Source organism: Lepisosteus platostomus, chromosome 11 (genome assembly GCF_059453375.1).
Source record: "Lepisosteus platostomus isolate fLepPlt1 chromosome 11, fLepPlt1.hap1, whole genome shotgun sequence".
NCBI classification, from domain to species: domain Eukaryota; kingdom Metazoa; phylum Chordata; class Actinopteri; order Semionotiformes; family Lepisosteidae; genus Lepisosteus; species Lepisosteus platostomus.
Genome location: NC_142621.1, coordinates 31,506,466 through 31,534,343, shown reverse-complemented (window position 1 = coordinate 31,534,343; position 27,878 = coordinate 31,506,466). Strand labels below are relative to the sequence as shown.

Below are 27,878 nucleotides of genomic sequence, written 5' to 3'. Positions count from 1 at the left end.
CGTGTTTAAAGTGTAATAGAGCATATCTACAACATTAAATGAACATCAGGGAGTTTGTGCACATTTGAGTATGTTGGTTTTTAAAAACAATATTATAAAGTGAGGGGCACAATCTCAGAAGACCGTATTTTCTGAGAAGATACAGTCAAGGCTACATGTCTATGGAAGTTGACATCATGGTTTTGTGTCGTCATGGCTATATGTTGTTGCCAACGGAGTGAGAAATGCAGGTGGTGTAGCCGTGGCAACCAGCTTCCAGACCTGTGTCTTGTCAGTGCTGATTGCTGGTCTCTAGGTTACTGAAGTGATTGATAGATCATCCCCTGACACAATTCGCACATTATCCTCTCCCTGTTTACAGACAGAAATAATTATTTACTTAAAAAGGAATCAATGATGAACTGTGCACAGATTTAGAGATGTTTTTAGGGGCTTTGGCAAAAACGGAGTAAGATCTGTGGCAACACTCATTACCTAAATGATCAAACAACTGATTAAAACCAACTTCACAGTCACTGCATTGAAAGCCCTGATTTACATCTGGAAATTTACATCCGTTTATATTGAGCTTGTAAATGCCATACTTATATATTTATGAAAACATTCCATGTACCAATTTAAATTCTCTTTTTATTCAGATTACAAGCTGAAATGGGGGAAAAAAATAACGATTCTCAACTCCTGGAAAACACACAACAGAAGTAACGTCTCTGTAATTAACTTTTTGGATTCTGCCGCTGGAAACCAGCACAGAGACGACAGATGGCCCTTCGTCATCTGCAAAATGTTTGAATTCTTTTGTATTAATTCTTCTAATACTTTTCTATCTGTGCGCTTTGCGTGTTTTGGAGATTGCCAAAGCTTTTCTTATGGGTGCTGTATTAGGCATGATGTGAATTGCCCTTGCTGGCTCCTGGTCCTGTGAGGTTACAAGAATGTAATTCCTGTTGCTGGCATCAGCAGCCCTTTAATTTGACCTCCGCTCTGCTCTGATCACAGAGGCAGTAATTAGTCATGTGTAGCGTATTGTGGCGACTTGCTATTTAGAGACGTACAGTAAAAATGAAAGCCAAAATTATCCCTGCCCACAAAGAAAGATGGGATTTTAAGGCGAGAATTCAAATTGAAGAGTAACGGTGCTGTTATTTTTTCCAAGAACTGCTCTTCACCATATAAAAATTCTTATAATTTCCAGACATATCTTTTGTGTAGCTGAATGGCAGGCCAATAACATATGGAGATTGCTTATAATATTACAAAGCAAAACAAACGAATGCACAAGCTGTGCAGTGTATTTTACAAATTGGGCAGTACATTCAAATGTCTCTTTAGAAAAGACCGAACCGATAGGACTTTCATGTAGGTATGTCAGTGCAGAGAAACAGACTCCTGATGTTGATTTATTTTTTAGAAAAGCAAATGAAGTGCTTGCTGAGAAGCTAAGCAAGGACTAGTCAGTACTGGGATGGGAGAACTCCAGTGAAAATAAGGTTGCTGCTGTAAGTGGTGCTGGTGGATCAAGTGGTGCTCCTCTCTCTGGGCCAGAATTGCCAAAGGGAATTTCCATAGTAACCAGGACCACAGTGTGGCAGGAGGTGCTGTTCTTCAGATGAGATGTTCAACTGATAACTTGTCTACTTGGTTATGTAAGAGTAAGGGGGTTAGCTCCTGTGTCCTTACATTGGTCAAACTGGCTTCTGCTACAGGCCTCTGAAATATCAATGAAAATGAAAAGAAAAATGAAAAAAAAAAACGTTTTTGCATTTTAGTCAAGAATAACATAATCTCTAGTTTTTACACTTTATTGGCTAGGCACCACGCACATGATAGAACTACTGGCTTTCTTGTACAAACCTATAACAGTGCTGTTAATAAACAAAATAATGAATGTCAAAAATCATTCCACTTCAATCTCAATTTTCAATAGACACAACATAAGGAAGCTAATCAAATACATATTTTGAAACAGAGAGTGGCAGAAATTTGATGTAAAATAATGAGTGGATAAGAAGCTTCAAAAGTGTGTATGAGTGCATGTGAGTAATGTGGAGATTATAACACAGATATTATTAAGATTTTACTTATTGTATTTGTGAATGAAGGTAAGTATATTTCTATAAGAATACATTTTTAACAGCTTATCACAGGGCCCAGCTACTTTCCCGTACAGCTATATCAGCGTGTTTCATAAAGATGTTAATGTGTGAACATGCTGAAATGTCCATATTTAATGTCCTTAATACAGCGTCCCCTCTGTCGTAGGAGTGGTCCTTGATTAGCAGAGTGCCATGGAAGAGGTCTCCAGCGCCGAGGTCCTCCAGCATCCCAGCGTGCCACACAGAGCGGGCCAGTGGAAAGAACAAGAGGCGGCTCTGCCCCAGCAGGACAGCGGCCCCCACGCAGAGTCCGGCCTGGACTCCCCTCTTCTCCCACAGGCCCCAGGCTCTGCCGTGTCCGCGCTGCAGTCCAAAGTGAAGGCCCTCTCCGAGAGGAGAGCTGCAGGGAAAGAAGACAAGGGACCATCAGCACACGAGCAGGGGCAGCAGAGAAAAGGCTCCAGCAAGGCCCCCACTGGACAGCAGGTCGCCAGCAAGCCAATTGGCAGCGACGAGGAGGTGGACCCCCAGTTTCAGGTCCATACCTACTTGACTGACAATATCCTGCAGAGTGACCAGGAGGACCTGTACGAGGACCCATACAAGATGGGACCTCTGTCCAGCCTGGCTCTGTCCAGAGGCCTTGGTGAGGGGGCCAGTCTGGAGAACCTCTCCAATGGGGTGGGCGTCCAAGAGGAACCCAACACCAAGTCCTGGACGCCTCCCAAGGGCTTCTGGAAGGCTGCCCGGCCAGAGACACTCTTCCTCAGAGATAATCTGCAGGCGGGTAGTGAGCAGGCTCTCCGGGCCGACACTCAGCACCAGCTGTGGGAGGCCCCTATCCAGAGGAAGGTCACCCCAGGTGCTCAGCCACTCCGGAGGGATCTGCAGAGGTCCGACAGCTTGGAGAGCCACCTGTGGAGGGCTGGGAGGAAGGAGTTCCCGCTGGGGGGGCTCTGGAGGGCCGACAGCTGGGAGAGCGTCTGCAGCAACAGCAGCACACTGTCGCTGGCAGAGCGTGTAGAGATGAACAGAGGCATTCTGAAGCAGATGCTGAACAGGCCTGAGAGCAGGTCTCAGAGCCCGCTGGAGCTGAGGGGCAAGGAGCTACCAGAGTGCAATGGCAGAGGTAATTCACAGTAATCCGACAAGCTGGAGCTCAAAAGAGCTGGTGGGTGGAGGAGCTTAGTGCCTTCTGAGAAGATCTTAAGATGTTCCCAGACATCCCCTAAATTATCCCCCTGGCACAACTTGCTTACTACGTATTAGTCTATACAGTAGGGTCACTACGTCTGCAAATTTAACATGTGCAAATTCACTTATCTGTGATTTGGTCAGGCCGATGGGGTCTTAGATAGATAAAGAGCAGAACGAGATGAAAGTAAGTCAAAAGTTGCTAAGCGCATGTTGTACATTAGCAGCGCAACAGACTAGGCTTGTGAGACGAATAGTAGCTAGTGAGCGAGCCCCTCACTGACTCCTGCCCTAGTGCCCACTACCCAGCATCTGCATCTCAACATGGTCTTGTTTTCATAATGTAACAAACACTCCATGTTCTGTGTTGCCAATGTGGGGAATGACAGGCTGGAGATGACTTTATACACTCACTAACACTTTTATCGCTGATTTTATTACAGTGGGGTGTGATGATCGTCGAGAAAGAGAGAGAAAGGGCAGGCATCCGCTGGATGTGGGGGAGGGATTCATGTTGGTTATTTTAGCTGATTGCTATGAGTTATGAATTTTCTGTTGTTTGTTTTAGTTGTTCATTGTTATTTTCATAAAACTAAAACCAATGCATTAACAATTTAATTATCATATAAGGGAGGGTTACTTATGCCTTTTAATCTTACATACTATATACTGTAGTACAGTATGCAACGGTGTAGGGGTGGACTTGGCTACAGGCAAATTTGGCTATTTGTAATGGTTTACTGCACTGATCCCTTGCTAATGTCGAGACCCTACTGTATTCTGAAACTCAGTCCCTTCCCTTGACAATCCTATATGAAATAGTTATCCAGAAGGACATAGTACTCTTGCATCCACATATGTACCTTTATATATTATGGGTTCTTATTGTATTCTGTGTTCTGTGGGGTATGCAAGCTATAAATACATATGCCTCAGAGACAGGGTGGAAGGGGAAGCCCAGTTTGTGATGGACAACAGCGTCTAAACCCAGGATTTATCTTGTAGGCCTGTCTGCTCTGAATGACAGCGACTGGGATTCTGGGATCTCCCTTCAGGACAGTGAGCACAGTCACAGGTAACCCTGTCCCGTCCTAGTCCCCGAACTCTTCCTCAACTACAGTGAGTGTAAGAGCAGTTCTCTGAGCTGCACTGTTATTAAATAAAGGGAAGACAGTGTGTTTCTATCAGCTGATACTACCATTACAGGAAATTATTCCATCATTCAATTGTCCAGATCAAGTTTTCAGGGAAGGGATAGAAATTACCTCCACGGAGGCATTAACATTCATAAACACTTGAAAATAGCCGAAAAACAGCTGAGAGAATTTGTACATATTAGTCAGCTTGTATTTGGAAGGCATTGAAGGGTTTTATTCACTTTGTATGAGAGGAAAGTCATTCTTTTCCTTCTTGTTTACAATTATGTTTTTTGATTCAGTCTCAAAATTATTTAGTCCATCATTCCTTAGTCTAATACACAAAGAGGTGAAACTCTCCACAGTTAACTCCTTCTTGAGTCCTAGTGAAGTGAAACAGAATCATGTGATGATTGTGTCACTCAATACCATGTGCAAAGCTGCAGGTGGCTCAGTCCTTCCTGAGCTCCTGATGCAGCTGAGGTGCCTACTGTACATCCTACCCCTTTACAGAGAGAGCTGCCCCCTGTACCCCTTCCTAAAGAAAAATCTGAAGTGCTTGTTTTTCATCCCTGATCTCCGCATATTCTTCTTCATTCCCGAGCACTAATCCCAAAGACAAGCTGGCAGCCTGTTCCCCTTGCGAGTCAGTGGGCGATGCCACAGCTCTTGCAGCAGTGTCACAGAGAGCCGTGCCAACAGGACGAACTGGCAGAGCCACACAGCTGCCCGGCAGCAGGAGCTTAACGTTCCAGCACATTGTTAACATGCATGTTACATAAGGAGCTTTAGATAAGGGGGAAACGGACACACACTCTGGGTAGTTGATTTTTTTTGATGACACAGAAGTGTAATATTTCAATATGGATTTTTTTTATGTGGACCAGACGGCAAATACTTTCTGCTGTCTTTAATATTGTAGATGTTTTCCAAAACGGGCAGAAACCTGCCGTTTAGTCCCATGTTCAAATGGAAATAAACATTTGGACTAGACTATTTCCTACAGCTAAGTATTGTTTCTGCAGCACATTTCCATATTTGAAGCCCCTGAGCTTGTACATACTGTATGTTCCTCCAGCTGGCTCTATTGATATCATGCACAAGCAAAGTCCTTGTGTTATCTGGCAGAAGTGCAGGGTTAGTATCCGAAATTTCATTTTACTTTCATTTTAATAGGTTAAATGAATATAAAGTGTGATAAATTCCACTACATTAGGCATCCATTGAGCAACAGGCACAAGACAGAATACACCCTGATTGGGACGCCAATCCGTCACAGGGCATACACAGACACGCAAACAATTTCTCAGAAGCCAATTAACCTACCAACATGGTTTTGGTCTGTGGAAGGAAACCAGGGCACCTGGAGGAAACCCATGTGAACACAGAGAGAATATACAAACTCCACGCAGACAGTACCCCAGGGTCCACAATTGAACCCAGGGCACAAGTGCTATAAGGCAGTAATGCTAACCACTGTGTCACCATCCCTTCTCCACTACATTAACTACAATTTAATTCCTCACCCCAAAAAAATTCAGATTTAGTTCCAGATCCAAATTCCAAAAATCAATCCAGTTTCACCTCTACTAATAAATATATTCAATTTCCTCTCAGTTTTGTCCTACAAGTCCTACATGTAATCCATTAAAGTTTATCATTTGCATTAGAATTCCCACTCTAAATAACCTTTTAATTTTCATTTTTATCTCCACACTCAGTTTCATTTCAGCCTTCCAGCTGTAAGAGTGCCCTGCCTCAAATTTACCTCCACTTCTCTGCTGTGGTTTACCTTTTTCCTTTATAGTGTTTATTTAGTAGTTGCTGCTTGCCAAGGGTGCGTTGTGGTAGCAGTTATTGTTTAAATGGGGGGTTTCAGGGAAACAGACTCACTGACAAAGCCGGGTTGATTACACTGAGTACTAAATTAGAGTGTTGACCCCCTTTAGGCCACAAGAATGAACATCCGCTCAGATACAAGATAGGTAACAGCAGTTTTCTTAATGCTTTGGCCTATAAGAAGAACATGTTCCCAACTTTGAAAAGTAATTAAAAAAGCATATAAGATGCAATTATAGCAACCCAAATAAAAATAATACAGACTTCTGGAGTTTAAAGTGCAAAGTGTGAGTTCACATGTCTCTTGGTTAGATTTTATTTGGACTTCGGAAAAAGTGAAACCATTTGTCCTGCACTGGAGTGAAAAAACGCTTTAAGCCAAATATACCTCAGAGGTGACCGGAAACACTCTTCCATTGTCTCCTTTTCGTGCCTGTTCTCCGACGCCACATGCTGTCAGGCCTCGCGTCGGCCTAATCTCTAATCACTGCCGGCCTGCCCTAATCCCCTCGCTCCCTCACGCGCCTGGCTGTCTCTCCGTGGCAGGGCCTTTGTTTCCTGTGAGGAGCTGCCCCTCAGCCCCCGGCATGAGCAGGCCAAGCGGCTGCTGGAGAGAGCCCGAATGAAGGCCCGCTCGCACCCTCTCAAGGCTGACCACAGCATCCTGCCCATTCAGAAGGAGGCGCCGTAAGTCACCCGCTCTCGAGCCGCAGCGAGTCTCTCTGTCTCTCTGTCTGCTGTTTACTGCCAGGGCTCAGCTGGGAAGGCTAGCTCCCCCAGCTCATCTCTCCTGCGCCACTCTAGGCACAGTGGAGGCCCTGGCGGCCTCCCTGCCCTCAGCCCTGCCCTGCTGTGAAATACATTTAGCATTCGCTTCTCTCATTAGCTTTGAGAGCGCTTGCACATTAGGACAGCTTGTGTGTTATTTTTAAGGTGTTTTCTTAAGATGATGTTCTTCAGTCCCAACAGCTGGAGATCATCTCCTCTTCAATTGGAAGAGAGTGGGATTTTCTTTTCTTTTTAAATGCTTTTTGTTTGCGGTGTTGTGGCCTACTGCTGTGCCCTTCAGGAAGCAAATTGTTTTGTTATTGTGCTGCAGTGGCAGCAGCCTGTTGTGACGCTCACAAAGGGAGACAGAAAACATCCATAAGGAAATCTCAGGGATAAATCTGCAATCAGAACCCCAACTTGCTTAAAAACAACCCTCATCTACTACAATCTAGAGATTTGGATCCCATGTATGTATTAACCATGTATTAACCATGTATGTGCAACACTTTCCATCCTTGCTGGAAAGTGTTGCAAGGATGATTCTCGTAGTTTTAATCAACTCGTGCTCAATATTAAGCTGAATACTTCATCTGTTCTTGCAGATTCTTTGACTTTGGGTATTTAAGTTTAAGTGACCCAGAGTTCAGTGCTCTTTGACATACTGTATGCCTGGCAGCTACTGGTACTTTCATGTAGATTTGTAGACAGGTAGGGAAGATCCTTTTTCTTCCTCCCTAGTTTTGTGCAGAAAACAAATCTCAATAAGACAAAGGCTACTGTATCTATTTCAGAGTTGGGTTGGACAATTTAAAATAACTTTTTGCTTAAATACTAAAAATACAGGTGAAACAATTTCGTTGGTTGTAAATCAAACTGCAGAACTTTAGCAATAATGTGGATCCAGTAGTATTTTAGATCCTGCTTTTGTTTTGTTGGGAGTAATTAAAATGATATAATAATTAGACAAACAAGCTAGACAACACAAGTAGCAACAATGCACATAAAGTGCTTTGGAAAAGCAGGCACAAATTGCAGGCTGTGATGAACGCTTGCCAGGCTCAGTGGTCCCTGTCTGTTTCTGAACAGTAGTTACGCAAGCTGAAATTATGCAATAGCTGAGAGGGATGATTGTTCCACAGCGTTGTGGAGCACCTCTGTGAGATTAGTGCTCTTGCAGATTCAGGACATTGACATAGGCTCCCCAGGGCTATAAATACCACTTCTCAGAGCTTCAGTCTCTGCGTCATGTAAAGACGGTCTCTCAAAGGTTTTCTTTTTAACCAAACCATGATATACCACAGGCCTTTTTCAACACAACAGTGTAAAATGGAATTTCAAACAAAAATCTACAGAATTAATTTAAAAACCAGGGCTTTTTAAAGCTTGCCCAAAGATCCATACCCGCTTTTTCCTGAAAAAAGAGGAGCCAAAATGCTCCAAACGGGAAACAATCTTATTTTGAAATGTTTCAGCTTCCAACAGCAAGCATTTATCATGTCGATAGCATGTGTGAAAAATCGTTGTAAGGAATAGATAATGGTAAAAAAGCACCATTTCAACCGGAAAATAACAGCAGTTAATTCCAGATTTTGTGGCACTTTAAAAAGACTTTTATCAACTAGGAGTCACACTGCCAAGAGTCACACAAACTGCAAATTCTGTTTGTAATTTTCTCAAGTAAGGTTCTAAACTGGCAAGGACATGAGTGAGGAGAATAAAATGAAAATCAGCAACAGTATATTGAATTACTACAGATCTGTCACACTGTTCAATTGCTTTTTTGTTTTGAGGGGGAAGTCTTAAAACCCTCCCTATTTGTAAAATGGTGTGTATATTGTTTTGCATTATTACTATATATACAAATTGTGTTTGCTCATAAAATCAGGTTAATCGACTTAACACAGCCCCACATAGTAGAAACAACAGCCCAGTCCTTTTCTGCTGTGAACAAAACAGCTTAAAGTGTGGATCTCACAACCATGCTAATGTCTGATTCTATGTCTAATTAAACTTCCCACCTTGAGAACCAGGATCGGTGTTCAAGGGTACAGGAATCCGAAGGGAGGTGGGAAAGCACAGGAACCACAGGGACACCCGTCCTATGGGGATTTACAGCTCCTGACATTCCTTTGCGCCCTCAAGATAAATTACGGGCAGTTCATTTTTGGGGTGTGCCTCTAGCCCTTCTCCTGTGGAAAGATATGGCCAGTCCGCCTTCTGAGCCTCATTAGACAACATCGCTCACATTACCCACAGGGGTGAAGGAGCCTGTACTGTCCTGTCCCCTTCCCATCATGCAGTCTATTCCACCCCGCTCACCTCACATTCTCAACCAGAACCTTGAAGGCCTGGACGCCCCTGTTTCATCTGAAACTGGATGTTTAATTTGCTTCCACGCATCGCTCCCCCCTTTCTCCCTTTCTCGTTGGGAGCTGTCATCCTCGCCAGCTGTCACCCCCGCAGATCAAAGCCCCCAGACAGAGCAGTGGGCGCCGCCGTGCCAGTCAGCTGTTCGCTGGGCTGTTTCCTGCACAGCCTGCCGCTCTGCTGGGGCCTCAGTCACAGGAGTGGGAAAGCGAACCGCCAGCCCGCTCAGGCAAAACCTGCTCACTTGACAGCCAGCTCTGGCATCAGTACTGTGCATATCTGTTCAGGGTACCTGGCATTGAACTAGAACTGTCAAAATTATGTTTAAAGCCTGGGAGGTATGAGTGTACAGCCCTCTTGGGAGAGACAGATGTTCAGAGGTTCGCTGGCACTGCATTACGAGCTCACCTAATGAGAGCTATGGGACTGAACCCTGCTGTTCCCAGAGGCCTTAGCTTTTGGATCGTGACACGAGCACAGTTCCCCGGTCAGCTGTGGAGTTGAACCCTCAGCACACAACCCCACACACACGTTATTACAGCCAAACAGGGTTATTGAAAAGTGCACCAACCCCAAATTGGGTGTGTCTGTTAAAACCGGAAAAGCACCCCTACGTGTTTCTCTTCTCAGTAACCATTTTATTTGATAATAAGGCACATTTAAAAAAAATGCAAAATGCAGTCAGTATTGTGCTCTGTTGTTCTGCCTAATATGTTCACATTTAGAGCTAACTACCACTAATGAGGAATTCACTTCTACCTCAAATTAAAATTAAATGACAAGATATGTTTCTGCAAATGCCAGCTGGCATACACCAACTAAATAATGTTATATGTAATTCTGGTTTAACCATGTTTGAATGAGGCCTTTAACAGTGCTCCCAGTGTCCTTTCTGGGATATTAGATGAGAAATTCTAGTGCAGGGAGAAGAGCACCACCTACTGATCTGCAGACAACAATTATAGCAGCACCCCAGTGTTTCTGAGAGATCTCCCATCCTAATACTGACCAGGACCAGCTACACTGAGCTTCTGAGGTCTGCTGACGTCAGGCTATAAGGTGGTAACGCTGATCTACCCCAGTGTTAGGGAGAGGCTTTTATTGCTAAGTTAGAAATTACTGTCTTCGTACAAGTGATGATAATCCAAAAAAAAGAATGTTACAAAACATTCCTCCAAAACAGAAAGAACAGCATTAACACATTCATTTTCTGGCCTCCTACTGTCAGGCCAGTTTGAAGAACTATCAACCCCTATCAGTGCAATTTCAGTTTCTCTCCTTTTAAAGGATTGTTACACCAGGTGGATCCAATCAGCAGCTCATTGGATCCTTCTGAGTGAGAAATCAGAAACAAATGCTGCCAAACACATTCCCAGAATACCAAAACCTCGAAAAAACAATGTTCCGCTCACAAAAGGCAATAAGCATAACTGCAGAGTCCTTCTAAATCTAAGTTTAAAAAAACTTTTTCAGGTTTCTGAGCGGCCCAGCTGGTAATGGTGTTTTCGTAGAGTCCATGTTGAGTCCTGTAATCTGGACATCCCTCGGTGGAGTCTGGGCTCTCTTCCTGGCCCTCTGTGAAGATTGTTCCCCTATCAGAGGGGTACAGCTGACCAAGCACTGCTGATGATGGATGGGCTAGTGTCAGTCAGTGGACCCTGTGGCTTGGCTGAAGTCTGGGAGATTGCAGTGTTGTGTCACGAAAGCGTTCTTTCAGGACCCTATGCAGGTGACACAATCCAGGGATGAGTGGGGAAAACACGGGGGAAAAAGCATGCAGGGGTCGAGAATGAAAACAGGGGGCGTGTCCATGGTGTGCTGGTGTTTGGGGGAGGTGTGGCAGAGGCAAACAATCCAGAAGAAAGTCCAAGGGGGAATCCAAGCAGAAGCAAAAGTCCAAAACCGGGCTGTCCATCCAAAACAAACAAGATTAAAAAACGGGAACCGGGCGGAACTGGCACGGGAACAGGAACAGAAATTAAAACCGTGACGGGACCAGGCACATCCAGGTCCCAGACTCGCCTGGTACAGAAACTAGTGCAGAGCCCGGAATAGAGTGAGCGCCTGGCTTTTAAGGAGAACTGAAAAGGGGGTTGGAACAGGGAGCAGGTGCGGGAGATGAGTGGAAAACAAGGAAGGGCTGGAGCGTCCTTAAGAGGAGGGGTTTACGACCGTGACAGTTGTAAGTGAGAGCCACACTCCAGCCAGTGCTGACTGTGCTCTAGGAATGGGGGTGGCTGTGACATTATACATTTTGGAGGAAATTGTTCATGATCCTCACCCCTCTGGCACTGGAGCGTTGAGCCAAGTAGACTGATGAGATCGGCAGTTCCAAAGCAGGGTGATGCAAAAAGAAAAACTGGTGGTTCCAGATTTAAAACCGTCAGTAAAAGGGGGCGCGTAAGTGATTGATGACCCAAACTCTCTCTCTCTTTGGCAGGGAGTCGTCAGGGGCTGGCCTGCTGCGCCGGGGCCTAGCTGGAAGAGATGGAGCGACGGCTTCATGCGGGAATCTGAGCGACTCTTCCAGCGGGGAATCGAGCGGCGGTCTGCGGCGGCGGCATGGCCAGTCCCCCACCAGGGTGCGCTTCGAGGATGAATCTGCCCAAGACGCTGAGGTGCGCTACCTGGAGCGCCTCCAGCAGAGACGGAGAGCAGCCGAGCGCGGGCAGGGGCTCCTGGTCTCCAAGCCTCACCTCTCCTCCTACGTCAACGGGGGGCCCTCCAAGAGCGAGGGCAGCTCAGGCAGAGCAGAGCGAGGCAGGAGCCCCGAGGGCGCCCCCTTGTGGAGCAGGAAGACCAGGAGGACCCATGACGGGAGTCATAGTAACAGCGAGAGCGGCTCTGACAAAGGCCAGTCTGCCGGCAGGAAGTGCGACTCCTGCGGGTCTGTCCTCCAGGAGCTCGATCAAAGCTTATTACCAAGTAAGCATGCTGACAGCTCCCTTTCCGATTCTCACACCCCCCAGCAGGCGCCCTGCCGGGCTCAACAGGAACTTGCAGTGAAGATGATCCCATGCTGGGTGTCCCCATCAAACCACCGAGTGCGAACTGAATGCATCAAAGAAACCTACATAGGGGAAGTCTCCCCCGTTGAAGACAGAGATTTCAGAACAGGTAATGGAACATGTGGGCCACATGGACAGGCTGTGCAAATACAGGATGTGAAGGGAAGTGTACTGAAGGAGCGTTCAGAGGCAATGCAAACTATCAGGACAGAGGAACCCTGCCCAACTTTCAGCAAAGCCAAGAAAGGGACCAAAACTGCTTACATAGGTAATGAGCCAGCTACTGATGCAAAGGGAGGCCTGAGCTACAGTGATAGGACAGTTGCTCATGCGAAAGGCCAACAACGACCTTTAGTTCAAGAAAATTCAAGGCCTCGACCCAGCGGAGCTGAGAATGGATCTCCTGGCTTGAAGAACTCAACTTTGCCTCCTAACCCTTACACTGCAGAGCCAGACTACCCTCCAGATTCCAAGATAAGCCCTTTTCCTTCTCCTGCCATAGAGGAAACATCAGGATACAACGCCCAACATAACCATGATCTTGGCACTCTTGGACAGCCCAAGAAATCAGCTTTGAAAAACGGCTCAAAGAATCACCCCAGTGGTCAGCGAATTGTGAAGGTCTTGCCCTCTGTCCAGTATCGCTTGATCCATTTACCTGAAGACCACAATTCAGACTTTTCCCAGACCGCTGAGTCCCAAGGCAAACACCTCTACTCTGCACTGAGCTGTGACTCTGAGCAGATGCCCACCGAAAGCGGACAAAACCCACCAAGCCTGTCCACCAGCCTCTGCAACAATGGCTGCACCAGACCTGCAACCCTGTACACACCAGCCAGAACCGCTGGTGACCTGAGCAAAGGGGCTGAGCTGCAGCTATATAACACTGCCTCTGAAGCTGGTAAGTAGTATGTAAAATGTCCAGTTCTAATCCCACATTCTTTGAGGTTTGGGAGAGACGTAGGCTCCCAAGTCGCTCAGCCATTGCAGATCTCTGCTAATTTGGCGTGCTCTGTTTGGCACCTCTGGAGGTTGCAGGTTTGAATCTGGATTGTATCGGTGATTGAGAGATCCCAAAGCATGCACTGAGATTCGGTCTGGTGCCTTAGTCCTGCTGTTTAGGCTGTTGGCTTGCAGAGGTACCATTTGTCAGCAGAGAGCCCATCTCATTCAAAACTGCTGGTTCTAAGGCTGAAGAAAATCACAACAGTGCATAAGAGTCACCTCCATCTTCTTTACAAAACCACTCTGGAGCTTTTCAGTGATATTATGTTTCATTGCCTCTTTAATAGAGTAACAGTTTTCTAGGACACTCTGCTACACCTGAAGATGAGAGGATAAAACAGCCCCCAGCGTAAGAATGAAAATGTATCTGCCTTTCAGTAATTCAAGTCTGCCAGCCACACTCATTTGTGGAAGTTGTGCTGACACACAGGTATATCTATTGCACTTTTTTTGAAAGTTGAAGAAAGGGAGAAAGAGAGAGACCTGGGGACGGTGGAAACTGGGCAGACACCACCAGAGAGCACAGTTTCTGTAAACACCTGATTAGAATCCCGGCTTGTTCATTCATGCCAGGCACTTTTAATTGGCACTGTGAGTTAATGTAGGCCACGCTCGACCCCATGCTCGACATCAGCTGCCATCAGTGCTGTGGCCAGACTGAGAAGCAACTGCACGGCGGACTGGATGATTCCAAGATTGCACAGCCTGTCCTCCTGGAAGGGCGATGTGGATGAAGAAAGACTGTACTGTTCGGGCACACTCCAAATCTCAAAGGGGTGACACAAAAGGAAATGAAGACCAGCTCCGGCCCTCACTCCTATAACAGATCCATACACCACAGGTCAGAGCAGGATAAGGATATAAGCAGGATGTCCACATCATGGGGTTTTTTTTCAAACCCCTGTTCACCATTGTGTACAGCCTTATGGGACCGCTAAACCCCAAATGCTCTGAGATCCCTAAAAGAACTTTGCCCTGCAGGATACTGTCAGCTGAATGAGGACATGTGCCCCCACACTGCCAGCGCTGCGCCACGCCCGGAGTTCCAGACAGCACACCTGGAGCCCCTCTCCAGTGGAGACTCCAGACACAGGGGACTGCTGAGGGCAGAGTATCCAAGAGACAGTGCAGAGTGAGTCCGCGCTCAGGGGCTCTTGAGGGGGGTAATCAGTAACGCTGGGGGTGAAATAGTATTGTCAAAAAGATGCATCATCTAGCCTTCATTTTCACTTTCTTATTAGTAAATTACATTCAGGGCTGGAGAACTGTAGCTTGGCATTTCTGACAGCAGCATGGAATGCTAATAGAGCCGACTTCAGAACAAGGCTGCCCTCTCTTGGAAAAGAACACAAATGAAAAATGAACAGGATTTTTGTGTCTGCTGCTGTCGTGTAGTTATCTGTCATCTTTGGCATTTTGAAAAAAGTCACTCCAGTCCTGAATTCAGTCTCAGTGAATCCAGTCCAGCACTCAGTCACAGTGACTCCAGTCCAGCACTCAGTCTCAGTGACTCCAGTCCTGCAATCAGTCAGAGTGAGTCCAGTCCTACACTCAGTGTCAGTGACTCCAGTCCAGACGACCTCAGACACAGAGCAGCAGCTCTCCTTTATCGCAATCACAGGCTACAGAGAACCAGCAGCAAAATGAACACACAGAATTCAAACTGTACCTCTCCTGCTTTGTGTTCACAGCGGGGTGGAGGCACACAGGAAGTACCCAGAGAGCTCCGAGATGAAAGATGGCCGGCCCAAGCTGTCCCTGAGGAGGTTCCTGTCTGCCATCGGACACAGCACAGTGGGCAGGCTGAGCAAAGGCCGCTCCAGTAGCATGGAGCAGCTGAGTGTCTCTCCCAGACACAGCGCAGGCTCGCCCAGCTCCTTGCAGAAGCCCTGCGGCCAGCTGAAGAAGGCACCATCCCTGCAGTCGCTGCGGCTGGTGAGTGGTGCTCATGCCTAGCAGCTACAAAACAGTTCAGCAGTTCAGTGGTTTTAGGGTTAGTGATAGGGTTATGGTTCGAGGTTTAGACGTGGAGACATAGGGTTAGAGTTGGTTTTAGAGTTAGTGGTTTAGGATTAAGGTAAGGTTAAAATGGCTGTGCCAGACGAGCTGCTTTTTCTATGTTTCTCAGCAACATGGTAATGCTTAAGCCTCATGCTAGGGCTGTCCAAACCCCAGTTCAGGTCACAAGTATGTGCTTGTCACTCTGAGGAAATTATTGAAATTATTATCGCCTGCTGCGACATGCCAATAAGAAAATTGTGCTTCAGTTTATTCGTGGTACATCTTGGCCCTTGGATTGAAGTACATTTGTCTTCATTTTCACCTGAGAAAATGCTCTCGCTAAAGTGTCACACAGAAGACAAAAAAGTGTGTTTTGTGACCCAATAATGTGGACACAGCATGATGGGAGTGTAGTGGCCACACCTGTCAGATTTAAAGTTGTATCCAATCCAGTTTTACATTACGATCGACCTCATTACTCAGAAGAGCTGCAAAATGTTTCCTCCTTCAGTGGGAAAGGGGGCGCAAGAGGTGTATTCCAGTGCCGAGTCTTGTCTTCATCAGAGGTGAAGCTGTCAGTGCTGTGTGCAGCTTAGCATGTGCTCACCGTACCTGCCAAAGCCCCCTTCTCACTACAGGAGGAAAAATCCATCTGGATTCACCTCATCACGAGACAGCTTTGTACAAATGTCTCACTGAAAGCAGTCGCATTTACACTGGGCCAGTGTTCAGCCAGTGTTCAGCCCGTGCTCAGTCGGTGTTCAGGCTATGCTCAGCTGCTGTTTAGCTTGTGCACAGACGATGTTCGCCCTGTGCTCAGCCAGCGTTCAGCCTGTGCTCAGCACGTGTTTCAGTCTGAGTTCGGCCTGTGCTCGGCCAGTCTTCAGCCTGTGCTCAGTCAATGTTTAGATTGTGGTCAACGGCCATTCAGCTTGTGCACAGTCGGTGTCAGCTTGTGCTCAGCCAGCATTCAGGCTGTGTGCATACAAAGCAGAGAGATCCAGTCACACGACGTGATACAACACCTCTTCTCTGGAGATGAAGTGTGGCCTATTCAGAGATCGCTCCAACAGATGTCCATTCAAAAGGAAGGATGAGCTCAACATTGAACTGAGAACAAGTCGACAGTTTTGGCCCTTATTAAATCACGATACGCAGCTACCAAGAATCCTGATTAGAGTGGGATTCGATAACATGTTTATATAGTTGAAAATCAATTAACATAACTGTGCTATAGTGCCGAGTTTCCATTTAAGCATTTTATGATTAACGTGATTTAACACTTCATCATCAAGGCTCACACACTGCGTTCAAAATCACTGTGCAGGCAGGACACTAGTTTTGACTGTTGGAAGTGGTTTTTAATAATCGGTTAAACAAAAAAACTCATATATCTTTTATCTCCGTCAAGAGCCGCAGAGAGCTGCACTAGAATAATAGCAACTGAACCAGACACTGGAGGGAATAGTAATAATCTATTTGAATGAAAATTTTACTTTGGCCCATTTTTATATCCCTTTCAGTGAAGGTAACCCTAGTGTCCCAGTTAAAGTCTATTGTGGGCTTGCACAATCTAACATATCTACAGTTTCTCCTTAATTCACCTGGTGAAGTAGTTTCTCACTCCACCTCCTTATCTGCTGTGTGTGAGTCCCCTCCTGTATGGCCTTTAGAATAAAAGGTATTGCGTAAAGACCAAGTAATTATTGCAATTAAATTTACACTTGAATGGAACTTAAAGCCTGCTCCGCGTTCTGAGCAATCTCTAAAAGCAGTAATTTCACCTTTTTACCACCAGGGGTCTCCCTTCACCCAGCTACGCAAGGCGTCCTCAGTGCAGAGTTTGCAGTCCCCGAAGAGGAAGGCAGATCGCTCCAGTGCCTATCTGGTGGGAGAGCCTTCATCTTTCAGCCCGACACACAGGTACAGACTGGCACCGACGTCCACTTCCCAACCCTCTAAATTACAGAGACTGAGACAACACTGCAAACAGCTGGGAACACTGGCATGACACTGCATTAATCACCAGATGGATCGATTCTTTCAGTTTAGATAAAGATAAAGATTTTATTCTCCTTTGGGGGAAATTTGTTATGGGCACCCAGCACTCCTGTACATTTAATAGAATGCAAACAAAAAAAAAGAAGAAAAGAAAAACATTGCACTTATTCTATTACAAAAAATAAGAAAAACATTGCACATCACTCTATTGTACATGTACAGTAAAACACATTACAACATGTAACATTTATAACACATCAGTAGTAATTTTATATTTAAAATAATGTGGTATTACAGTGTGGTTTGGTCATCTATCAGTTCATTTAAAATCGCAAATTACCCGCCTCATCCAGACAGCTTTGGAGGTCATGGAGGAGGAAGAGCTGAAGTCCACCCTTTCAGTATGTCATTATGAGCGTAACCACAATCAGTGATTTAACCTTGCAGTTTTAGAATCTTCTGACTTCTGCTTTTTCCTTCCATTTAATTTTACTTGAGCATGAATAATCCTTTTTTTTTTCCTCTGAGCCGACTCCTTTATTTGATCCTCTTTCCAATCAAACATCTTGTTCAGATTCCTAATTCTAACTAAGGGGGATTTACTTTCAGAAAGAAAAATCTTGTACCAACCCAGTTGAGCTGGGTTCAGGCAAAATAAGATCAGAAGATTATTTTTAGTGACTGGAAAAGCCACTTTTTTTTAGCAACATTTCCTTTCTTGTCTTGTGACTGTTGCCTGGCCTATTGGTCACAACAGTCCCAGTTGGTCAACCTATCAGTCAATGTGGTTCAGTCTCAACTGTTCAGCAGTGAACCTGCCACTGTGAAAAGTCCCTTGGTGCTTCTGTCTCGGCACACTCTGTTACAAAGTTGCCACATTTCCTTGCTCGTTTAATAAACAAAAGTAATCGTTCCCCTAATTTTTAATCCTGAGCCGGCTGGCCCAATCTCTCCTTCCTCTGTGCCTGGGCTCCGTTTCTCCCCTCTTCCTGCAGGGCTGGGTGTGTTCAGTCAGTGTGCAGTCACTGGGAGTGTACAGGAAGCCGCTCAGCCCAGAGCTGGGAGTTGTTTTTCCAGCTTTCTCAACCCTTAGAGCTTCCTGGTCCCGAGGCCACTCTGCCAAGCTGAGTTCCTTGAGAACTGCGGCTTTCTGTCCCGGCTGAATGACTTATACTGACCTATCATTTCACTGCTTCAGTTCAGTGGCATTACTGCAGGATGCCTTGAAGTCAAAGACCTAAACCCTGTACCTGACTGTAGCCTCACAGGCGTGCCCCGGCTGAAATAGTCTGACAGGAAAGTCAGAGGTTAGGGGGAGGCAGCACCCAGGTTCCCACCAACACCCTAGGCACAGACGAAGCGCGGAAGCACCGTTCCGGCGATAGTCGTGGCAAGGCCCCTCCACGCGCTTTCCCGGGACAGCCCGGACGTACCTCCCGACAGCCGGACCGTTCGGTGCTGCGTGAGGCTGTTCAGCTACGCCTGGCATGTGGAAGCAGCTGGGGTTGCGCAACGCTGGAATATTTTCCATCCGTTCCCGCTGTGGAACTGCGGAGGCGTCTGCCGGGAATAAAAATAGCTTCGCCTTCCCTGAGTTGTGGAATGTCAAAGGCGTTGTGGAAAAAAAGAGCATAAAACCTTCTTCCCTTTTGCACTGCGGATCTAAATATGATTCCCCAATGCTAGAAAACAATCGCTTGGCAGACACCCACAGCCATCCATGTGTATAATAATATAAACTTGAACCTTTGTATGTAGTGTGTAATGAAGTGTCTCTGCTGCTTAGGACTTAGTGAAAAATTGCCGTTATCGTGCTGCCTGGAGAGGTGAGCTGGCTCCAGTTGTCAAAGCCCAGAATGTGGTTAAATCTCAAGAAAAGGAAAAGCAGGCCTGGCTACTTTCACCCTTCCCCAGAGCTGAAGCCTGCTGGACTGTGGCACCGCAGGACCTGAGTTAGGACCCCTGGCCAAGAGGTTAACTGAAGCACTGCAGCTGCCCGCTGGCTGATGGGAAGCATAAACAACTGGCCGAAGAATAACTGGCAGGCTAATTCCAGGACTCAAAGCAAACAAAAAGAAAAAACAAAAAGGGTGCGATGGCCCCTTTAAGACTCTGTTCCTGCTCCCACTTCTCCACACTTCCATCAGGATATAAAAACAGTTCCCACAGCAGGGGGGGGTCAGTGTGGTGACAGTCAGTGCAGCAGCACCAGACTGGAAGGAGCAGGGATTTTCCTCGCCCTCCGATTGGACTTGCTGTTACATCACCACACACAAGGGCCAATCAGAGACCCCAAGCTATAAATGGCAGACAATAAACAAGGGAGGAAGAGTGGGAGGCATTTCATTCCAGGGCTGGAGCCTGGCCCAGAGGGCACAGGGCTAGCTACTGTTTAACTGCCCTCCTCATCTGCTCCTAAATTTCTTCCAGGATGTTTCTGCCATGTGGCATGTTTGTCTTCAATCTTGCTGTTTCCACAGCCGGCCCCTTGCAATTACTGCCTTCTGATACTGTTGCTAAGGCAGCCCTTGTTTACACTGATAAGTAGTTAAGTGATACTGGAAGTGATTGTGCACACATCTTTAGGCCATAGCCCAGCAGAGGAATTGTTGAGACCGATGTGTATGCATTTTGCACCTTTTTGTCTCTCGTCTTCAAAGAAGAAATCTCACCTGCTATCTACCCCACTCAAACATGTTGGGATATCACGATTGTGAGGACATCATAGCTCCTGCTTTTGACTCTCATTCTGCTTTTATTTGCTGTCTGTACTCTGACTGATTGAAAGTCCTCTGTTGGGTGAAAGTAGACCCGAACTGAACAGTTTTAAAAAAAGACACCATTTATAAAAGAAATGTATAGAAAGAGCGCAGCTGTTACTCGCTTTCGTTGTGAAGATGTGTTTTTTTTATCGAAATAGATCCTCACTCATTTAGTAATACTTGTGGCCAATGCCCCACTCTCACACACTGCCTCCCACACACAGTCACACACAGCCATGAGCACAGTCACAGACTGACACATCAGCTCTGCCCCCCACTCACTGATCTCTCCTCTTCAGCCTTTCATAAAAAAACTGCTCTGATGAGTTTTTTTTTTATTGTATATTTGTCTCATTTCCATTCAGTTGTAGTTTTGCTAATACTAAGTCCTAAGTTACTTGGTACTAAGACCTCTGGAAATCTTCTGGGGCAGCAGCACTGAATTTTTTTATACATACTTTTTTTTAGAATTCATTTGACAGATGTTTTTTTAAAAAGCAACTTAAATTATATTGAAATTACAGTTAAAGGCCTGAATGTGAAGAGTGAGCATATTATTAAATCATGATAAAATCATGCCCATCTTCAGTACAAACACAAAAGTACACCAAATAATATACAGACACAAACCTAATTTTAATTACGCCTGGACGCAGAGTTAATTAGAAATTCCCTTCTCCGCACCAACACGAGGTCAGCATGACTTAGTAAATTCTGCTTTACTTCAACTGAATCTCAGAGTGAGTGTGTTTTAAGAGGAACTGAAGAGAGATCTAAAGCAAAGCAGACTGAGGCACAAAGCTCACAACCCACAGGCTCTCAGTGTTGAATTTTAACCAGCCAAGTTCCTGGCCTCTCTGGCAGGGTCTAGCGATGAAAGGGCAGGGAGTTTCCCCAGACCATGTCCTCCACTCCTCCACCTTTCCGTCTGACTAACTCATCCCTGACCCTCCCAGCTGCTTCACAGCAGACAGACAGCTTTAAAATGCAAAATTATATCGTAGAACATCCAGACCACTTATTGATTTTAAACAGATGGTACATATCATGCCCTATGACATACAGACACGGAATGACTGAAGGAAGAAAGTATCAGCTGGATTTAAAGAACCAAGCGTAGAAGGAATGTCAAGATCAGGTCATTCAACCCCAGCAACCTTGCCGTTTGAGATTATTACGAGAGCGGATCGTTGAATCCACTTCAACCCATTGAAGCTCAGCAGGGTCGAGCCTGGTCAGTTCCTGGATGGGAAACCTCCTGGGAAAAACTAAGGTTGCTGCTGGACGTGGTGTTAGTGGGGCCAGCAGGGGGCGCTCATCCTGTGGTCCATGTGGGTCCTAATGCCCCAGTACAGTGACGGGGACACTATACTTTAAAAATGACACCATCCTTCAGTTGAGATGTAAAACCAAACTCTCTGGTCATTAAAATCCCGGGACATTTCTCGAAAACAGTAGGGGTGTAACCCCGGCGTCCTGGCCAAATTTCCCATTGGCTCTTACCAATCATGGCCTTGTAATAATCCTTATATATGAATTGGCTTCATTACTCTGTTCACCTCCCCACTGAGAGCTGATGTGTGGTGAGCGTTCTGGTGCACTATGGCTGCCGTCGCATCACTAGGTGGTGTACACACTGGTGGTGGTAGAGGGGAGTCCCCATTACCTGTAAAGCGCTTTGAGTGGAGTGTCCAGAAAAGTGCCATATAAGTGTAAGCAATTATTATTGTTAAAGGGCTGTTCTGTGAGGGTGTGTTTATGGCTCTCAACATCCCTTTGTGTGGATGCATCCGTGTGTGTCCTGCAGGGGGCTCCAGCGAGCGCTCAGTGTGGAGGATGTGGGCTGTCCTAGTGGGGTGCGGACCGTGGGCCGGGTTGCCCAAGCCTTCCCAGATGGGACTCTGCTCCTGGAGCTCAGCCGGCCGGCAAACGGACCCTTCGGATTTCTCATCTCGCGGGGGAAAGGCCGTCCGGACTCAGGTACCATTTGTGTCAGTTTGGGTTTTTCCCAAGATGGAAGGATCCCAAATTTCTTCCTCTTCACTGCAAACCCGGGGCGCCGTGAAGGCAGCCCTTGCTACACTCCAAAACAAGTGATACGTCAAGAAAAATACCAAACAGGCGTGGACAAACAAGCAGTCTGCTCCAGGTCCCGTTCAGTCCTCCCCCGGATCGTCTTGTGCTGGAGGTTAACGAGTGTGAGCGAAGCTACAATAGCAGTGTACACCTAATCTGAATTATCCCTAGGTTCAGTTAATTGTGGAGTTAGAAATTCCCTTCTCCGCACCAAGCGAGGGCAGCACGACAAAGACAGAGCCAGCTTTTTCCCGTGCAGGTACATTGGCTTTTTCGAAGTGTTGGTGAGTAAAACAGTCCCTTGCTTTGCCAGGAGTGTATGTGGAAGAGATGGGCGACAGCGGCACTCAGAAGCTGTACGCAGGGCTCCTGGGCGTGGGCGACGAGATCCTGGAAGTGAACGGGGAGAAGGTGGCCGGCCTGACGCTGGAGGAGGTGACCTGGCTGATGACCCAGCACACCACCACTTCCATCCGCGTGCTGCGCCAGAGGAGGAGTCCGCAGTAGCCAGGGGGATGGCAGAGACGGAGAGAAACCAGTCCCCGGATCCCCCAGAAGCACATCTGTTCTCCTCGGCTGGTGGGGTGACTAAGGTACAGCCACAGGCGGAGGCCAGGGCAGGAAACAGACACTGGCGTTCGGGGAGTGAGAATTATCAGTCCAGGTCATTTGCTGAACAAAGCTTCAAGGACAGCAATTGCTTTCAGCTGTTTCTCGCCCTGGATGTTTCCTCCAGGCTACGGCACTGTATGTATTGACTATATTCTTGAAACCCAGACTCTCAAATAATTTCAGCGTACTTTTTCACTGTGCTACTCACACCTGAGGTCCAAAAAGAAACCATTATTTTCTGTAATACCTGCTTGTGAGCCGCAGGTGAATCCCTGTGTCTGGGAAGATCAAACGCAGTTTCTGAGGAGTACAATCCAGCCACTCTCTGCACTACCCAGTTAGATCAACACTACTTGCGGTTCTTATTCCTGGATATACAGTGTTTTTTCTGCTTAAAACATTTGGGCTTCATAAGAAATGAATGTAAAAACACAGCAATGTCAAAAGGCTGGGAGCAGTGGAAAACACGTTACAGATACTGTACATATTTCAATGAAAAGCCAGTGCAAAGCAGTCATGAATAATAGACCAAAAAGAGCATCTAGGTTTTGCCTGGCCCCCAGCTCATACACATTCCAGGCTGGGGAGGGCAGGTGTTCAGGAGAATTGCATCACCATGCAGTAGTAGCTCATAGAAACCTTGAACTGTGCACCATTTATTTAAAAAAAATATCAGTGTTAATAATTAAAAGCTCTGCCTTGTCATACCCATTGACAGTTCAACGTAGCGTGCACATGCCTTTTTTTTCTTTCGCAAAACGCCTTTCATTGGTTTGCACTTTGCTATATAGACCCTGGATGAGGCTTAGGTCCCCTGCAGCATCCTGACTGTTCAACCTCCCATCATACCGCAGGAGCAGAATCAGCTGTGTGGCTGCTGTGAGTCTTGAGTTGTACCGAAGGAAATGTGTGGATAACAGATAAAACGCACAGTGCCACACAAGACTGCAAGTACACTGCCACAATGCAGTCGTGACCTATTTGTCATTTACTGGCAGCAGACAAGCTCTGAATAAAGACGAAAGCTAGAAGTGTGAAATTCCTGAGACTGGGTTTCAGAAAAGAGATCTTAAGCAAAGTGATTTCTCTGTTGTCACTAGAATGAGCCCTTTTGAAAGGCAAACTAAAAGGCTCTAGCTCTTACACACCGCCTCAGTGCACTGTGATACGACTGAGTTCTCTGAATTCAAAGGGCTTTGGTACGGTGTTAATCAAAAGACGCCTCATTAGTGTGCTCCACACAGAACACAGGGGACCAGCAGAGACTGGGAGAGCTGGAGACGGCAGACAGCTTGAGAAGGCTTTTGCTTTCAGGATCTGACACTTATTTGCATGCCAACTGATGATACTCATTTGTCAGCAAATTGTGTTTCTTGAAATTCAAGCAGACAGCGACGGTGCTTGTAGTACATCCTGGGTTACACACAGCCCTGTGTGGAGCCGCATCAAGACCACACTGATGAAGCAGTTAAACCAAAATCACAACACTGCACTTCATCATTCACCTCCTGTACATCAAAAGGGCACAAGTATTTTCTCACCTCAGGAAAATGAATAAAGAGAAACTATTCTTTTTTACTGTGATATTTGAAAAGAAACCCACTTTTATCCACTGTTTTCTGGATTGGACAGAGGTTTCCACTATTTAATGTGGGATCATCAGGCTATTTTCAGTCTTCCTCTCTAGGAGGTACTGTAACAGAATGAGATTCTGGGGAAAGTCATGAAATGTGAGCTGTACCAGCCTTTAGAACATGATCCGAGAGAAACATGATCCAATATCATTTGTTTCCGTCTTTACTCAGGCCCAAAGAATTCTCAGTTTAGTTTTCAAAATAAGTAGTTGATCTTCCGGTATAGTTAAGTGGTTGAACCTATTCTCAAAAGAAGAATATAAAAAGTCTTACTACTATTAATATAGTAACATTTAAAGGTTTCCACATGACTTGTGAAAGAGGTAAGTGTTTCAGTGTTCGGTATTTTCGACTTTAGGCGAGTAAAACACAGGAACTGTGAACTGATACTGTGAAATATACATACAGGGTAAAATATACAACCAGAGTGCTTAAGATTCTAACACAAGTGTATCATGAAAACTGCTAACTGCAGCAAACCTGCTTGAACAAATCAGACCACAGGGTATACATTCCTATAGGCAGTGAAGGCTCCTGTGTCTCCTTGTACACACAGAAGTCATCACGGAGCTGTCGTCTAGTTGAGCAGGTGCAGTAAAGCCATTTCACCCTGCAACTCACAACTGGCAAACCATTGAAGCTCAGCAGGTGTGAGCTTGGTCACTACCTGGATGAGAGACCTCCTGGGAAAAACTAAGGTTGCTGCTGGAAGAAGTGTTAATGGGACCAGCAGGGGGTGCTAACCCTGCGGTCTATGTGGGTCCTAATGCTCCAGGATAGTGATGGGGACACTATACTGTAAACAGGCGCCGTCCTTTGGATGAGACGTAAAACTGAGGTCCTGTGGACATTAAAAATCCCAGAGGGTTTCTCGAAAAGAGTAGGGGTGTAACCCCGGTGTACTGGCCAAATGTCCCATTGGCCCTTACCAATCATGGCCTCCTAATAATTCCCATGTATAAATTGGCTTCATCACTCTGCTCTCCTCCCCACAGAAAGCTGATCTGGAGTGAGCGTTCTGGCGCACTATGGCTGCCCTCACATCACCAGGTGGTGTACACACTGGTGGTGGTGGAGGGGATTCCCCATTACCTGTAAAGCGCTTTGAGTGGAGTATCCAGAAAAGCGCTATATAAGTGTAAGCAATTATTATTATTAAATTATCAGTGCCCTGCCGAGTGTAATGTGATCACCCAAGGACTGATGTCCACCCCTCCGCGGTGCACAGCTTCCCTGCTAGAGCTGTCCGAACAGGCCAGGTCAATTCACCCATTCTGAAAGGCTCGATCGAGTTAGAGCCGTGGACACCCTCTGGAGAATGTTCAGCTCTGTTTCTCTGTCATTTCCTCCACAATCGGTTGACTTTGCCAAAAATATAAAGAAGCAGCCAAACAGTGTTAATATGTAGACATAGTTAGAGGATCTTTTAAGGAGGTACGTTATTTGTGATGAACACACCAGTTGTACACTCTATGAATGTCTAGAGTAATGTCCTGCAGTGTTTGTATTTGTTACTATGTTTGACCGGTGTTAAAGCTTTTCACTATCAGACTGTGGTTCGGTTGTCCTTGTGTTATTTATGGGCTCAATGGTCAGTGTATCCCTCACCCATTGCAACCCTGTCTATCCGCTCAGAACAGTGTGGGTGTGTCCTGTGACAGTACAGTTCCACAGTGAAACAATACCAAAAAGTGTTTGGCTATAACCCACTGAAATGCATTCTGAAAGCACTCAGTTATATACTTCTTTTAGTGTTCTTCTTTTAATGTTTGTTGCATTGTTTTGTACTGTAGCGCTCTCGGGTCCAGGTGGGTATGCTCCCTTGCCCCTGCCACCTCAGGTCGGCCCCGCACTGCTGGGGACTCGATCCCGGGCCTCTGGCGTCACTCAACAGGGAACCAACCAGCTGAGCTAAAGGGAAATCTCCCTTCAGCCCGGCGGCTGCGGTCCCTGCTATTCACAGGGAAGGGTGGTGACGTCACCACGCTGGTAAGCTGGCTCGCACAACCTGTGATGTTGGCCGTATGCGTTACACTCTCCCCCACTTAATTCGCCATCCTCAGCGAAGGGCTATCCCAACCCGCTTCTTACACCAATGTAGCACTCTCGGGTTCACGTGGGTATGCGCCCTCGCCCCTGCCGCCTCAAGTCGGCCCCCCACCTCTGGGGACTCAATCCTGGGTCTCTGGCGTCCCTCAACAGGGACCCAGCCAGTGAGCTAAAGGGAAATCTCCCTTCAGCCCAACGGCTGCAGTCTCTGCTATTCACAGGGAAGGGTGGTGACGTCAAAGCGCTGGTAAGCCGGCTCAAAGAACCTGCAATGTCGGCCGTATGCGTTACAGTACCATTCATTCCAGGACTTTAATGGGACCACAGTCATTTTTACCATCTTCGGTTCTGCATTATTTAATCACATTGGTGTGTGAATAAATGTCTTCTTGCTGATCACCTGTCATTTCTGCTTGAACAGCAACACGTCTCCCATGACACTTCGTAGCACACTGAGACCTCATGTCTCCGATAGAGAAGGTCGTATTATTGAGTTTACTGAGATCACGGCAGACCTGGTTTACAAATATAAGTGAGCTTTTATCTGCAAGTATTTACAATCACATGCTCTGCCTTACCCTGAAAACAGTCATGATTTCAAGAAGTACCACCCCCACATTAACAGAGTGCAGCATGAGTTGCGTGCAGTTAGCCATAAAATTACAGTGCTTTTCATGCTCTTTTTGGAAAAAAAACTCAGAAATGGATATGCTCAAAGCTGATTAACAGGAAGTGCCTGGGGGGGACAAATTAATGTCACACAAGGTCATATGTGAAGCATGAGGAGCTCTGGGCTGTCTATAACTGCAATAATTCTCCTTCTTATTTCCGTTCATTTCACCTTTGACGATTCTATTCAGGAACTTGTTTTGCTGGGAGGTTTTGAAGCTGTTCTTGCTACAACTGCAGAAACGTTTAGGCAGAAACACCAAATGTTCCTGTTAAAAAAGTCTCTCTCGATGAGGTTTGAAAGGTGACCACACTGTTTCCCAGTGAGCCCGCTCCTGCTTGTGTACAGCGGGGACAGATGTATAAACCGATGGGAACAGCAGGCAAAGAGGGGGTGAGACCGTGATCAGAGTGAAATGTGCACTCTCACTCACCTGTAAGATAGTGTCAGAAGTCTAATGCAATCGTCAATAGAAGGTACATGGACAGCACTTGCATTTCATTGTTTAAAAACGTCTTTTTTTCATGGGTTATTGGAGTGCAGCAAGCTCACATCATCAGTATTAAAGCACAAGAAAAAGTCATGTCTCATTGTTTCGCTGCTTAACTGTATTATATTTATTTATATTTGAAAATAAAAGAAAAAGGTTGTTATGCA

General features: G+C 46.1%; 1 protein-coding gene and 2 long non-coding RNA genes across 4 annotated transcripts; 1 reads left to right on the top strand and 2 right to left on the bottom strand.

The window, feature by feature from the left end:
• Nucleotides 1–1,786: 1,786 nt before the first annotated feature.
• LOC148652434 (uncharacterized) lies at nucleotides 1,787–6,819 on the bottom strand. The gene is made up of 2 exons (XR_015925318.1): nucleotides 6,654–6,819; nucleotides 1,787–2,496 (listed from the first exon to the last, which is right to left on the bottom strand). It is a non-coding gene; the product is annotated as an uncharacterized LOC148652434 (long non-coding RNA).
• On the top strand, nucleotides 2,289–27,878 carry kiaa1614 (KIAA1614 ortholog). Of its 2 annotated transcripts, none has more exons than XM_088599141.1 (9): nucleotides 2,289–3,225; nucleotides 4,296–4,365; nucleotides 6,812–6,952; nucleotides 11,844–12,328; nucleotides 14,398–14,548; nucleotides 15,108–15,351; nucleotides 17,216–17,340; nucleotides 21,988–22,160; nucleotides 22,570–27,878. In XM_088599141.1, the coding sequence occupies exons 1-9, from the start codon at nucleotides 2,289–2,291 to the stop codon at nucleotides 22,761–22,763; spliced, it is 2,520 nt and encodes an 839-aa protein (XP_088455267.1). In that variant the 3' UTR covers nucleotides 22,764–27,878. The 2 variants fall into 2 exon arrangements, with proteins under 2 accessions (XP_088455267.1, XP_088455266.1); XM_088599140.1 differs by having other exon boundaries at nucleotides 11,844–13,312.
• On the bottom strand, nucleotides 14,454–19,616 carry LOC148652433 (uncharacterized). Its single transcript, XR_015925319.1, has 3 exons — nucleotides 17,759–19,616; nucleotides 15,086–15,375; nucleotides 14,454–14,592 (listed from the first exon to the last, which is right to left on the bottom strand). It is a non-coding gene; the product is annotated as an uncharacterized LOC148652433 (long non-coding RNA).

Excerpts from the sequence above, each read along its gene's own strand:
- kiaa1614 (XM_088599140.1), top strand. The coding sequence starts at position 2,289 with ATGGAAGAGGTCTCCAGCGCCGAGGTCCTCCAGCATCCCAGCGTGCCA. Across the intron at positions 4,366-6,811 it reads GACAGTGAGCACAGTCACAG|GGCCTTTGTTTCCTGTGAGG; the intron begins GTAACCCTGTCC and ends TCTCCGTGGCAG. Across the intron at positions 14,549-15,107 it reads TATCCAAGAGACAGTGCAGA|CGGGGTGGAGGCACACAGGA; the intron begins GTGAGTCCGCGC and ends TTGTGTTCACAG.